At 39.1% G+C, this 13544-nt stretch overlaps 1 protein-coding gene across 3 annotated transcripts in view; it reads left to right on the top strand.

The window, feature by feature from the left end:
* LOC105217943 (homeobox protein prospero) overlaps positions 1-13544 on the top strand; it is a 98591-nt gene that overhangs the window by 54268 nt on the left and 30779 nt on the right. For 2 of the 3 annotated variants that reach the window (XM_054228626.1, XM_054228625.1), the window contains exons 3-5: positions 4903-4947; positions 5886-11405; positions 11994-13020. In XM_054228626.1, the coding sequence (XP_054084601.1) occupies positions 7604-11405; positions 11994-13020 (4829 nt within the window). In that variant the 5' untranslated portion in view covers positions 4903-4947; positions 5886-7603. Of the gene's footprint in view, positions 1-4902; positions 4948-5885; positions 13021-13544 lie in introns of all 3 variants that reach the window. The other variant, XM_029043845.2, reaches the window with a different exon arrangement.

Below are 13544 nucleotides of genomic sequence, written 5' to 3'. Positions count from 1 at the left end.
AATTGATATTTTGAAAATCCTGACTACCCCTAACTCAAATAAACTCAAAAAAAAATTAATCCATAACAATGTACAACACTCGTCTGGGTAATGAACGAAACTAATTTTTTTGGGATATTAAGTCATAAGTAAAATAATTGTATTTTCCGATTTCCGAAGTTTCGAGATTCGAAGATTTTCGAAAAAAATACTTAAAAAATATTATTAATTACAGGATATACATAGCTACTAAAAATCCAAAATGCAGATATAATCTAAATTTTCTTCTTAATTCAATGGTATTTTTTCATCATATATGACAGGAGACCAATTTTTTTCGATATACATTTTTTTTATTTTTTCGATGGTCAAACTTTGTTCTTTCTTAGCATCTGTCATATAAGCTTGATCGAACTTCTAATCTAAATACTTCGATTTTTTAGGCTAACTTCAAAAGTCGGTGAATATAGTTTTTTTTACTAATAACTTAAACTCCCGCAAAAATTAGTTTGGTTCAATAGTATTATAATAATAAAATGATTAAGTTGGTTCTAGTTGTGCTCGTCCAGTTCTTTGTTAGTAAGAGTATAGTTTAAAGCTTTAAAGCGTTATTGCTGGTTTTAATTCTGTTAACTATTATATTATAGGATAATTATTAATTTTGCCTACAGATCAAGTTCACAAATAATTTTCAGTTATTTCTCATTTGTGACTGAATTCCAGCTTGATAGTAAGGCTATTTCATCGGGAAAATACTATTTATTTTCAATGAAAAGGAAAATTTCAAATAGTTCCATATGCCACTCGCAGAGCCTTTTCCATTGCTGAGGGGTTGCATTTTATTGCACACCTTATATGAGCACATTGGTTAAATACACACATACATGGGTTTCCGTGAAAATGCATGGCACAGGGCACTTACATTCTGTGCTTGACTACAATAATAATAATAATGATCATTTTCCAGGTGATATTCGTAGAGTCCCATGCCATATGTTTCTTATAACTTTGAATTCAATGCTCATATACCAACCAGTGCCATACAATAAAAGCCACCACCACCTAATGCAGGGCTGCCGCTCCTTGGCAAAGTGCTCTTATCTTTGCCACCACCAAATGTAACGTCTTTAAGACGCTCTGGGAAACTAATCTACAACATTCAAGCACCAACAAAGAACGCACCAAAGTTTCTGACTTTTAGCCGTTACAAGTCACTCAGCGGAACAGTAAGGCACCACTAATGATTATTATCGTGCATACAACGCAATAGATCTTTGTAACGAACATTTCAAATGTAATTGTCTTAACGCTCGCTCTCTCAGCCATAATGTGCTTTTTTGCAATTTGTATGAAACTCAAGCACTTTTAGTGGCTTTTAAAACACATTGCTTACAAATATATATTGCGCTACTATTTCGCAGTAACGATCCGGTGTATACATACATATGTATAGAACCAAATCAAAAACCTGCCATACTTTCCATATATTCATACATACGTATATTTCATATTGCTTTGACATGTGTTGCTCATCAAAGTGCATTACACCGCTCAAGAAGAGGGAGGGTGTCATCAGCGCTATACTGCTACAGCACGGGACACGCTCGTAATGTATGTAATTGCCGCTACCATATATGCGCGCAAGCTTGCACTACATATGTACATACACTGCATACACATGTTTAATGGACTAGGTGTTTAAAGTGGTGGACAGGTTAGGTGCCAGCTGATTCCATATAAGCAACCTTTATTTGAAAAAAGGTGTATTATGTAAGTATGGTTGTATGATTGTATATGTCTCCCTTTGGCTTTGTCATATGAGGAACACTATAGAGATTGGCGTTCGGGTCCAGTAACTTTAAATTCCGTTAAAAAATTTAGTTCGAATTGACCTGACACGTGAAAATTAAAGTGTGATGAATGCTTTCATATTATATTTTATTTGGGGGAATACATATTTGTATGGAAAACTTTCAACTAAAAGTAGTTGAGACATTTCCAATATGAGCTAAAATATTCGGCAAATGCTTTCCGCTGTTTTGAGGAATAAAGCTGACACATCTACATAAATATTTCACTAGTTGTCCTTATATATGTAAGAATATGCGCAGAATGTATGCAATGCATGTAATTCAGTTTTGGCATCAAGCTAAAAAGCCAAAGTTTTCCAATAAAACATAAAGACTTGCCAGACTATTATATTACGTTGTTGTATTGCCAAACCATTACTCGTGTTTGTAAATAATATGAATAAATTATTCTTCATATTTAGTAACCTCCTAAGCATTATAAAATTCTTAAGAGTTAATATGAATAATTATTTAGCTTGAGTCCTAATGACCTCTCCGCCAAGCTTAACCTCATAAATGCGGGGTCCAACAATTTTAAAATCCGATAGACTATATGATAAGTACTTTGATATTAGATTAGCCATCGCTTGCTATGGGTCTTACGTCACAAATTGGGATAATGGTCGCGATCTACATAGAAGTAGAAGATATCTTCTTTACAAAGTTCACATTATTTATTATATCTACTTATTTATATACCTATGTATATAATATATAATACATATTTTGCAATCTAGATTACTATATGATTTGCAATAAGCTTAACTTTAACTTACCAAGAATACTTGAAGTATAATGTCTTTTATTAATACCCATATAATTGTGTATAATTGTCTACAATTGTGAACTTTATCGCAAACTTTTATCTTTACTGGTTTGCCATGTTTCCTTCTTAGCACTGTAGCCACTTCCTGTCAACGTCTTCTTACTCGTGAAAGTACGTTTCACATTTTTTACAGCACTTGCCATTATTACTTTATGATATTTTCTAACTCCAAGGATTTGTATGCACAACCATATGGCTGCTTGTGTCAACGCCCATATGTGTATTTGTTGCTGACATGTTATTGCCGATGGAATTTTAGCCAAATGCAAACTGGTGTAACTTTTCTCATAAACATAAAAGTCTTTTGCATTGTTTGTGGCAAATTGGTAATTGCAAATCTTCGTTGCGGAAATTTTCCACTGCCGGTCCAACTTGAGTGCAAGTAAGAGGCTACAAAGTGGCTTATTATGCTACCATTATGTTTTGCCTTTATCCAACTACTATTAAGTATTAACATATTAAGGTTGTTGACATTGTGCAGATTTGGTTGCCAAGTATTGAAGTCATATTTACAAATACAACTACAAGAAATATGCACTAACTTCTTTTGGAGAAGAATGTGAGAGTGTGATATCAGAGATGAAGATATGTGTAGTCTAACCTTATAAAGGTAGACAATTCTTTTTGAAATTTTTTCAAAGTATAATTAGTACTTGTAGAAGTAATCATATATGAGTACAAATTCTTTCCAATAAATCATTATATAATTTTAATTACAGAATTAGCAATAATAATTGGAAATACTGACAATTCAGAGACATACATAATTCAAAATAAATTTCCCGAAATTCTGTTAAATGCCTTGAATGCTCTAAAAATATTAAAACTAAAAATATTTAATGGCATTTGTTTAGTGTTTGCTACAACAAAAAGAGAAAGGTTTTTAATCATTTTTAAAACTGTATGCCATGCATTGAAGAACAAATAAAATATTCAGCACGGCACCTGAAGTGATCGCCACCCTCTGTCATCGAACAACTAGCTGCTGTCCAAATAACAATAACAAAATAGCATTCGTAAAAATGTGTGTTCCTCTCTACCTATGGATGTGTAAACAAATATGCCACATGCCACTAACTTTATGAAATTCTCTAACGCCTTCTTTACCCTCCACTTCCGCAAGCGAGGAAGCAGCTTGCGCCACATTCAGTTTGACTGCAGGCACAGAAATCATTCTTATGCGCACAATGCTGGTAGACGACACTTAACGAGTACACATCGGTGGATATGAGTTTGGGCTATTGGCATGCCACCGTGCCGACGTTCGATGTTCCGTTTGTGCTCGCACATAAAGTCCAGGTGTGCAGCCGTGGCGGCACGCACCACGATCGCTTCAGTGAGTTTGGCCTTTTGTGTTTAGGATTGGAACGAAATTCGGGAGAGACGGCTGTAAAATTATTACTTATACAACATACATATTTTGAAACTGGTAGTAATGTCTGTGAAGAGAGAGGATAAAATATATACGAGTATATCAAACCATTAAGCGATTTTTAGAATTTAAAGAGAGAACATGTCACTGAAAGCATACACGACAAAAACAAAGAGAGTATTATTCGCATTGCTCACTGAATGCACAAGTTTTTATATAATTCGTGACATGTATTGCGAATATGAGGCACAAATAAAATAAAAATATTGCTTCTTGTCCTTAAATGAAATCTTCAGTTCTTGTATATAGCACGAGCACATTCAGCGATTGGTCTATGTTATGCCAGGTCAAATCAATATGTAATAACAAGATTTTATTAAGATTAAAAACCAAACCAACACAGTTTAAAAAGGGTTTTAGGATTAAAACAATACAACACATGAATGCCTTTTTCTGGCTCTACCGGTTTTTCAATAATTAGGCTCTTCAGAATATTCACACTCCAAACCATTTCCTTCAATGCCTTGAAAAGTCAAAATTTATTAAATTTTCCTTTAAATTCGAACTTCAAAATAGGTTTAAATATAAGAGCAGCTTACAGAATATATGTTTCATGTATAATGGTGAATTGGGATTATACATATATCAGCTAACTTGCGTATATGTAATGAACCTCAACAGACCTAGATATCTATAAAGTATTCAAAGATCATTCCACACAAACTTGACCCTCTTTACTTTTTTCATATTTATGTTTATATGTAGTGGTAGATAATATGTATTTAAAACACAGACTTTATGTCATCAATAGGCTATTGTCGCTCAACTATTTCGGAATATAATTAACCCGTAATTTTACCCTTTTCTATTTACAGGAGGATTTATAATGGACGGAAGAGATAAATAACACTTTGTTTGTGGTAAATTTCGAACTAATACAACAAAAAATACAAACATATACCTATAGCTATAGCTAGTTCTAAGCGTATCAGCCTTAAAATATTTAACTATCGAATTCAGTGATCGAGCATCGCTGGCTCAAAAATGCACTTATGCTTTGGAATGCAAAGCCATCTTTCTGCAAATGAGTGTGAACTAGGTGGTGATTCAGAGAAACATACGTAAGCGTAAAAGTGCGCATATGCGGCAGAGTCGAGTACAGTCTACATTCGAATTGTTATATTTGGTCAGTTTTCGTGCTTTGTTCAAAAAGAAAATTACAACAAGTTTGGAGGGTGGTTTAATGTAGGCACATTTCCGTATTATATCATATACGCAACAGGAAAATGCATTCCTCTGCTTGCAACAATATTGAATGTTGTTACCCATAGCGGAATGGACCTTAACAGAATACAAATGTACATAAGTACATATATGTGTGCGTTTGAAGAGTTCAGTTATATTGCATTCTATTAAAACCTAGAAAAAATATCTGTTTAATTAATAATAAAACAATTTTTGCAAATAAAAGTAATTAAGCTGTTCAAAAAAGTATATTCTCGATAGAATTATTTCTCCAAAAATATTTTCAAATCATAGAATATTTATTTAGTAAGACTCATAGTTAATACATTTAACTTAGGTTCCCAGCAAGTGTCTGCGATTAATCGAGATAATTGCTTAATAGTTTGGTATACTTAATTGCCATACATATAAAGCATTATCCATAGGCTTCGTTTAACTAACCAAAACAGTACAGTTTCAAACGGTATGTATGTATATGCATATTTCAGAATATTGCTTCTATTTAAAAAAATGTAAGGTAATACATAATATTTGCAAATGCAACAAAATCAATTATTTATTGTATATTTCGTCGTTTTAAAACCGATTTCTTCCCAAAACTTGTTTCTTACAGAGAGACTTTTGAATGCTCGAGAGGATAGAGGATTCCAAATTCAAACGACCCAAAACTAAAAATATAAATTCAAAAATCATTTAATACTACTCGCACGAGAATATTTGAAAAAGGTTTTAACTTAAAAAAATGAAGTCAAAAACAAACTCAAATATTATAATGGAAATTACTGAACTGATAAAATTATTCAATAATAAAAATATCTTGCAATAATGTTATAGAAATTAAATGCAAAAGACATTCGCATGTGTGTGGTGGTGGAAAGAAAAATCAAAACAAAATTCATTATTAGAAAGAGCAAAAAACGTAGAAGACGAAAAGAACCAAAATTATTAATATAACGAGTCATCGTTATTGAGAACAGCGTTAAAGTTGAGAACAAAATTGTAGATTTTGGCGAACTTGAATCTTGAGACCCTAGCGGCCTTTGGAGAGAAGGAAATCAAAAGCTAACGGTGTCGAAGCAACATAGCTGAAATATCAAACACTACCAAGGAAAAGAGAAAGATACACAAGTATTATAGTCAAACTCCAATGATTGAACAAACGAAAACAGATTAGAAGTCAACTAGACATTTTGCATGAAAGAACATTAAAATATTGATAAAGGTTTTTAAAGAATCAACGAGGCATTAAACAAAACGACTTACTTTACTTTTGACAAATTAATTATCTGCCAAGAGCTACCGATCGGTTAGATTGAGCGGATATTTGCAGAACTTTATATCATTTATTGGGAAATTAAACACTTAAGTAATGCCCTGGTGCCTCACAGTGTGCTAGGGTATAACAATACGACACATTCGTATAAGTACTCGCCCCACAGAGTGCGGCGAATTGAGTATACTTGAACAAGACACCAAAACCAATACGACAATTTAGACGAATAGCAGCAAAACGGAAGGCGAAACTATTAAAAGAATAATTCAACCTGGACTTTGTAGTTGCATATGTGTGAGTGCTTATCTGAGCCTTAGCCAATCCAACTAAAACATTTCCAAGCAACAAGAGCAATAGCAATATAACAGCAACAAAAGCATCGAACAACGAATATCGACGATTTCAAGAAGACGTGCTGCGTCAAAGTATTGAAACCCTAACCCAATCCAAACCAAACCGAACAAAAACAAAACACAACAACACCGAACAGAACCCAGAGCGAACACAGCGACAGCGGCCGTTGTAGATATTAGTATAAATCTATTGTGGGAGTGTGAGCGCCGTGCATTAGTGTTGGTAATTGTCTGTTTACAGTTCACATAAGTATTAAAGTAAATTCTACAACAAAAGCAAACAAGAAAAACTTCTGTGTGAAAGAAAGGCAAAAACTTAGCGAGCCAATAGACGATCCACGTACGTACACATACACACTACAACTGCCAGCGTCGTCGTCAACTTTTGCTTGTGCCTGTGTCTGTGAGTGGTGAATGTGTGGCTATTGTACGCATCCCAAAAGGTAGCAGCAGCGACGAAGGTAGCCGAGCAAAAGCAGAAGCACTGAACCATTACGCAGCGACTTAACGGAGAAAACGACAGTATTCACCACTAGCAATCGCTGTCAGAGAAGCATAACAGAGTTGGAGATAAGCGTTTGTGTGTTTGTGAGTTAGTACCAGGTAGGACAAGAGAAATCGAGGCATTGAAACAGAGAGAGCTAAACTCGCGTTAACTGCGAGCTCTGAAAGAGAATAAGGCTTTACTCAGACTGTTGGCATCTTATGATGTCATCGGAAGAGGACACAGCGTGTTTCGGATTGTACAACGATGATAAGTTACTACTAAAGACGGTCACAACAACAGCATTATCCAAACTGGCAGAATCCTCATCTTCGCCGCCGTTATTGGAATTAGAAACCGATTGTGTGGTAAAGCAAGAAACACCATTACTATTGCCACCCCCAACACCACCGTTACAGACGGCGAAGAGCGCCAAAAACAACACCAACACCAATCAAAATCACAACAACAATAGTAATAACACTAACGGCTGTAGTAATATAAGCAAAATCAACAGCATTAACAGCACAGCCAGCAACTGCACGGCTCTCGAAGAGGCACACGAAAGCGACCTTATCGAAGACGACAACGACAACGGGAACGTCAACAGTGGCGACAACGACAACGACGACGACGATAACGACGTCGTTGTCATACTCGAAGGTGTCGCAAGCAGCAACGAGGGCGCAACTAATAGTCAGAGACAGAATCGCCTTCGTAACTGCAGCCGTAGTCGTAGTCGAAGTCGCAGTCGCAGCAGCGTCAGTGGCAGCAGTGGTGGCAAACAACAAGTCGTGCAAGTCGTGCACGTCACTGAACGAGCAAACGAAAGTAGTCCGTGTGGTGCCGTCAACAAGACAGCAACGTGCACCTCTAACTTAACAACGCGCTCCAAGTCAACATCTGTAGTAATATCATCGTCGAAATCAAACAAAAAGAACACGTCCTTATCGTCATCGAGTGAATATCTTCTCAATAAAAACAGTAATTCGAATCATTTGAATAGTAGTAATAACTGTGCCAGTGCTAATAAAATACACGTGAACGGTAATAGTCTTTTAGGTATCGAGTCGAAATTATTTCCGGGATTCCAAGATAATACAAGTCCAACGCCGTTGTCATTGCCTTTATCGGTTTCGCCAACGCCGTCATCTCCGCTTTTGCCGCCAACAGCTACTGCCTTCATGAGTAGTGCTGCTGCGGCTGTCGCGGGCGCTGCTGGAGGAGCTCTCTATGGAGCCTTATTGAATCAGACAACTTCGTCGTCCAATAATACCAACGCTACTACTAATAACAATAATAGTGCAAACGTTTCCGTATCCGCTTCCTCATCACCAACAGCATCGTTGCTGTCGGGTAATTTTACAGCGGCTCTTGGTAGCCTCTTCACAGCTAACGGTTTCGGTTCAGCAAAAATGTTGAATGAGCTATTCGGTCGACAAATGAAGCAAGCACAGGATGCTACTAGCGGATTACCCGCTTCTTTAGACAATGCCATGTTAGCCGCGGCAATGGAATCAGCCACTAGCGCTGAACTGTTGAGTGCAGCAGGATTGGTGAATAGTTTAGGCCTCAATGCCACTAGTAAACTGCTCAATAATAATACCATAAATAGTTTGAATAGCTTAACTAATGCCAGTGCGTCAGCGACTTCTGCTCTAAACAACGGCAATGCAATTGCTGACAATCAGCAATTGTTGAATGCTACATCTGCCTCTCAATCGCCCAAGAACCGACGAGTGAGCAATTGTAGTGATCGATCATTGGATGAAGTGAACTCGCGTGCCGGTGATATGAGCTCGCCACCGCGTGCTCCTTCTGCCAGTTCAACATCGGTGGTACTGGGTGCTGTGAATTCTACTGAAAGAAACTCTCCAAATGTTCAGCAACAACAGCAACAACAACAGAACGAATTAGCTCATCATATGCTAAGAAATATTTTACAAGGTAAAAAGGAACTTATGCAACTCGATCAAGAGCTACGCTCAGTGATGAATCAACAACAACAGCTAGCTGATAATCAGAATACGCTAAAGCATAATAATAATAATGTGTCCGCTAACAATAACAATAATTTGGAAGATAAAGATTCGAATAATGTAATAAATCTATTGGAAGACACCATGTCGGACATTAAGATTAAGTGCGAGCCAAATCAGTTGCCAAATAATTCTGACTCTGCGACTGCAGAACGCAGGAAGTCGTCTGATTCTGAAGTTGCCGATTCTCAGCAGGATGATGACCAACAGTCTGAGGGTGATAACATGGATCAACAGCACTTGGAGGAACAAGATGAACAACCCCATTCAAACTTAACAGTGGGAGTAACTAAAAAAGAAGCTGATGACATCTTAGAAGATGTAGAATTAATGGGTCTGAATTCGCGGTCCGACTTAGAGTCCTTGGCCTCACCTAGCCAGTCTGAGATGATGCTCTTAGAGAACAGCAAGGATGAGTTGGAAGAAGAGCTTGAAAAGGATGTCGCTGCTACCATGTCCAAAAAACCAGGAATAGATATGAAAAGAGCTCGTGTCGAGAACATTGTCACTACAATGCGTTCTAGTCCAACGTCTCACCAGTCGCACTTGCAAGTTAATGGATGTAAGAAACGGAAACTATATCAGCCACAACAGCATGCAATGGAACGTTACGTAGCTGCTGCAGCGGGTTTGAATTTCGGATTGAACCTACAAAGTATGATGTTAGATGAAGAAGCTTCCAATGAAATGGAGTCACCCCAGATTCAGCAAAAGCGTGTAGAGAAAAACGCTCTAAAGTCACAGTTGCGCTCAATGCAGGAGCAACTAGCTGAAATGCAACAAAAGTATGTGCAATTATGTTCACGCATGGAGCAAGAGTCAGAATGTCAGGACATTGACGATACCGCAAGTGATAGCATGGAACAAGATGACAATGGAGGAGATCTCTCACCATCACCATCTCTAACCGGTGAATCAGGTATAAATGATAAAATTCAAACGGACGGAGATCGACCGAGCTCTACTTCGCCTAATTTGCCTATAAAATCTCGAAAGCAATTATCCTCGCAGAATTCCATAGCGCTAGATAACGCTCCGAATGTACTATCACAAATGATGAGCAAAATGATGTCATCGCGATCACTTGTGGGGCATCCACATATGCAGCAATCATTTAGCGGTCCATTGCCATTGCTGCAACATATGCCACAAATGCAAGGCGACGCTGGAACTGCCCATTTGTCTCATCCCGCCATAAGTAATGCTGCCGCCATGTACTTGGGGCAACAATTCCTCTTTGAGCAGGAAGCGCGTATGGCTAAAGAAGCTGCTGAGCAGCAAGAAAGACAACAACAGCAACAACAACAACAGCAACAGCAACAACAGCAGCAGCAGCAACAAGAGCAGGAACAACAAAGGCGATTTGAACAGGAACAACAGCAACGTCGTAAGGAAGAGAAGCAACAACAACAACAGCAACAACAAGCCCAGCAACAAGCTGCACAACAACTTCAACGGCAACATCAATTGCAACAATTGCAACAACAGCATCTGGAGCAAACTACACCAACTGTATCTATAAACCAAACAGCACGCTCACAGCTACATCACAATCGATTCCAGCAACGTCATGCCAACCACTCCTCTCTGAAATCCGAACTGTCGGAAAAATTCAATATGTTGCGATCGAGTTCTAATTCGATTATGCGTATGTCCGGATCAGATCTGGAAGGACTTGCTGATGTATTAAAATCTGAAATTACGACTTCGCTCTCTGCATTGGTTGATACGATCGTCACACGATTCGTTCACCAACGTCGTCTTTTTAGCAAACAATCGGATTCAGTAGCTGCAGCTGCTGAACAACTTAACAAGGATTTGCTTATGGCATCCCAAATACTCGACCGCAAGTCGCCACGTACTAAAGTTGCAGATCGTACGCACCCTAATGCCATCATCAGCAATAATTCCAATAACCCCAATTCAGCATCAGGACAGCCTGTTGTCAGCGGAAACTCTGTGAATGCTTCAGCAGTCCAAACAGGTAATAATGGTTCTCTTCTCCTAGTTAATAATACCTCCTCAACTAATCAATTAAATAATGGTCCAAATGGTAATGTGTCCACTAATCATCTGGGTCACTTGCAATCCACTGTAAGTAACGGTCCCCAAATGCATGTTGGACCCGGGCCTGCGGTATCAGTAGGTGGTGTGACGATACCACAACACCCGCTCACAAATAGCCAAGCAAACGTCATGGCATCCTCAAGTGGCCAGACAAATGCGCAACACGCACAACAAATAGCGCAAATGTCAGCGTTGAATGCGCAAAATTGTCAAAGCCTCATCGCCGCCCCGCGTCTCAATGGCAATCAGTTGTCGTTTCCATCGCCGGCTGCGGCAGCAGCTGCAGCAATGGGCCTGCAAATGCATCATGCAGCAGCTGCAGCTGCAATGACCGCAGCCGCTGCTAATCAGCAAAATCACAACCAACAGATCACAAACGATAATTCTGGCCAGAGCCCATTGAACCCGAGTATCAACATGAACTCGAATCCAAATACAAATAATACTAACAATAGTTTAAGTACAATTAATATACCACCTCCTCATATACGTCCTTCGCCCACAGCGGCAGCAATATTTCAGGCACCAAAGACACCACAAGGATTGAATCCGGTCGCTGCAGCTGCACTCTACAATTCTATGACCACCGGCGGTCCTAACCAAATGAATCCTTTCTGTATGCCGGAGGCTCGTGACGTACAGCAGCAGCAACAGCAACAGCAACAACAACAGCAGCAACAACAGCAACAGCAACAACAGCAGCACCAACAACAACTGGAACAAAACGAGGCCCTTAGCTTGGTGGTAACGCCAAAGAAGAAGCGACATAAGGTGACAGACACCCGAATTACACCGCGCACAGTTAGCCGCATACTTGCCCAGGATGGAGTAGTACCGCCGAATGCTGTATCGGCCAACAACATGTTAGACAACAAGTTCATTTCCATGGGCGGTCAACCCAATCAACAACAACAGCCCAATGCGAACCAACCGAATTGTAATGTACCAAACGCTGGCAGCAATAGCGCCAATGTCACGCCAGTCAACGTGAATACCACCGGCAATATTGGCAATATCGGCAATAATAATACGACGCCTGCACAGAGTTCTTCGCCACGTGCTCAAGCGCCCACCTATCATCCGCCGCCACCACCACCACCCATGTTGCCCGTGTCATTGCCCACTTCGGTGGCAATTCCCAATCCATCGTTGCACGAGTCGCAAGTCTTCTCACCCTACAGTCCATTCTTCAATCCACACCCGCCGCATGCGCCACCACCACCCCCGCATGGTCCACATAGTGGTGCGCACAACACGCCAACAGCTGCCCAAATGCACCACATGAAGATGTCATCCAGCCCACCCGGCCTCGGCGGTCTAATGGACTCGCGCGAATCACCGCCGCTGCCTCATCCGCCCTCCATGCTTCATCCTGCCCTGCTAGCTGCTGCGCATCATGGCGGCTCACCCGACTACAGTGCGCACTTACGTGCCGCTATGGACGCACAAGACCGCAATTCGGATTGTAATTCGGCCGATATGCAGTTCGATGGCATGCAGCCAACAATATCATTTCTGAAGCAGCAAATGATGTAAGTACTCAATTAGTTTACAACCTACTCACTTACTTTTGCAAATATAATATATATTTGTATCAATATACATACATACATATATACATAGAGTTATGCTGACATAGTCGATTGAATCTTTGTACCGCTTGCGACTTTTTCTTAAGCTTTGTCACTAATTACCACTTAATACCAAAGAAACGGTAAATCAATGCAACAAAAAGAAACCAATCAAGTGTCTGCGAACATTTATATGTATAACAATGCAACACAATACAATAAATGCATTCAAAAAGAAATGTGTAATCAAAACCAAAGTCTAAAACAACCTGATTGCAGCAACCCCAATTAATCTTAAGTATTGGCTAAACTTAATGCAAGTACATTACGTCTCACACGCCACATTGTCTTACGAACGTCCAGCCAAGCACCTAGACGGAGCTTTAATCAGGGCTAACACCGTTTCGAACAAAGCCACTTACTCACGCGTGAATAAAGAAATACAGAGAAACAAAAGCATAATATACTTGTACATGCTCGCACAT

The sequence above is a fragment of the Zeugodacus cucurbitae genome, chromosome 2 (genome assembly GCF_028554725.1).
Source record: "Zeugodacus cucurbitae isolate PBARC_wt_2022May chromosome 2, idZeuCucr1.2, whole genome shotgun sequence".
NCBI classification, from domain to species: domain Eukaryota; kingdom Metazoa; phylum Arthropoda; class Insecta; order Diptera; family Tephritidae; genus Zeugodacus; species Zeugodacus cucurbitae.
Note: the sequence above shows the minus strand (reverse complement) of the source record. Positions and strands in the feature narration are given on the sequence as shown.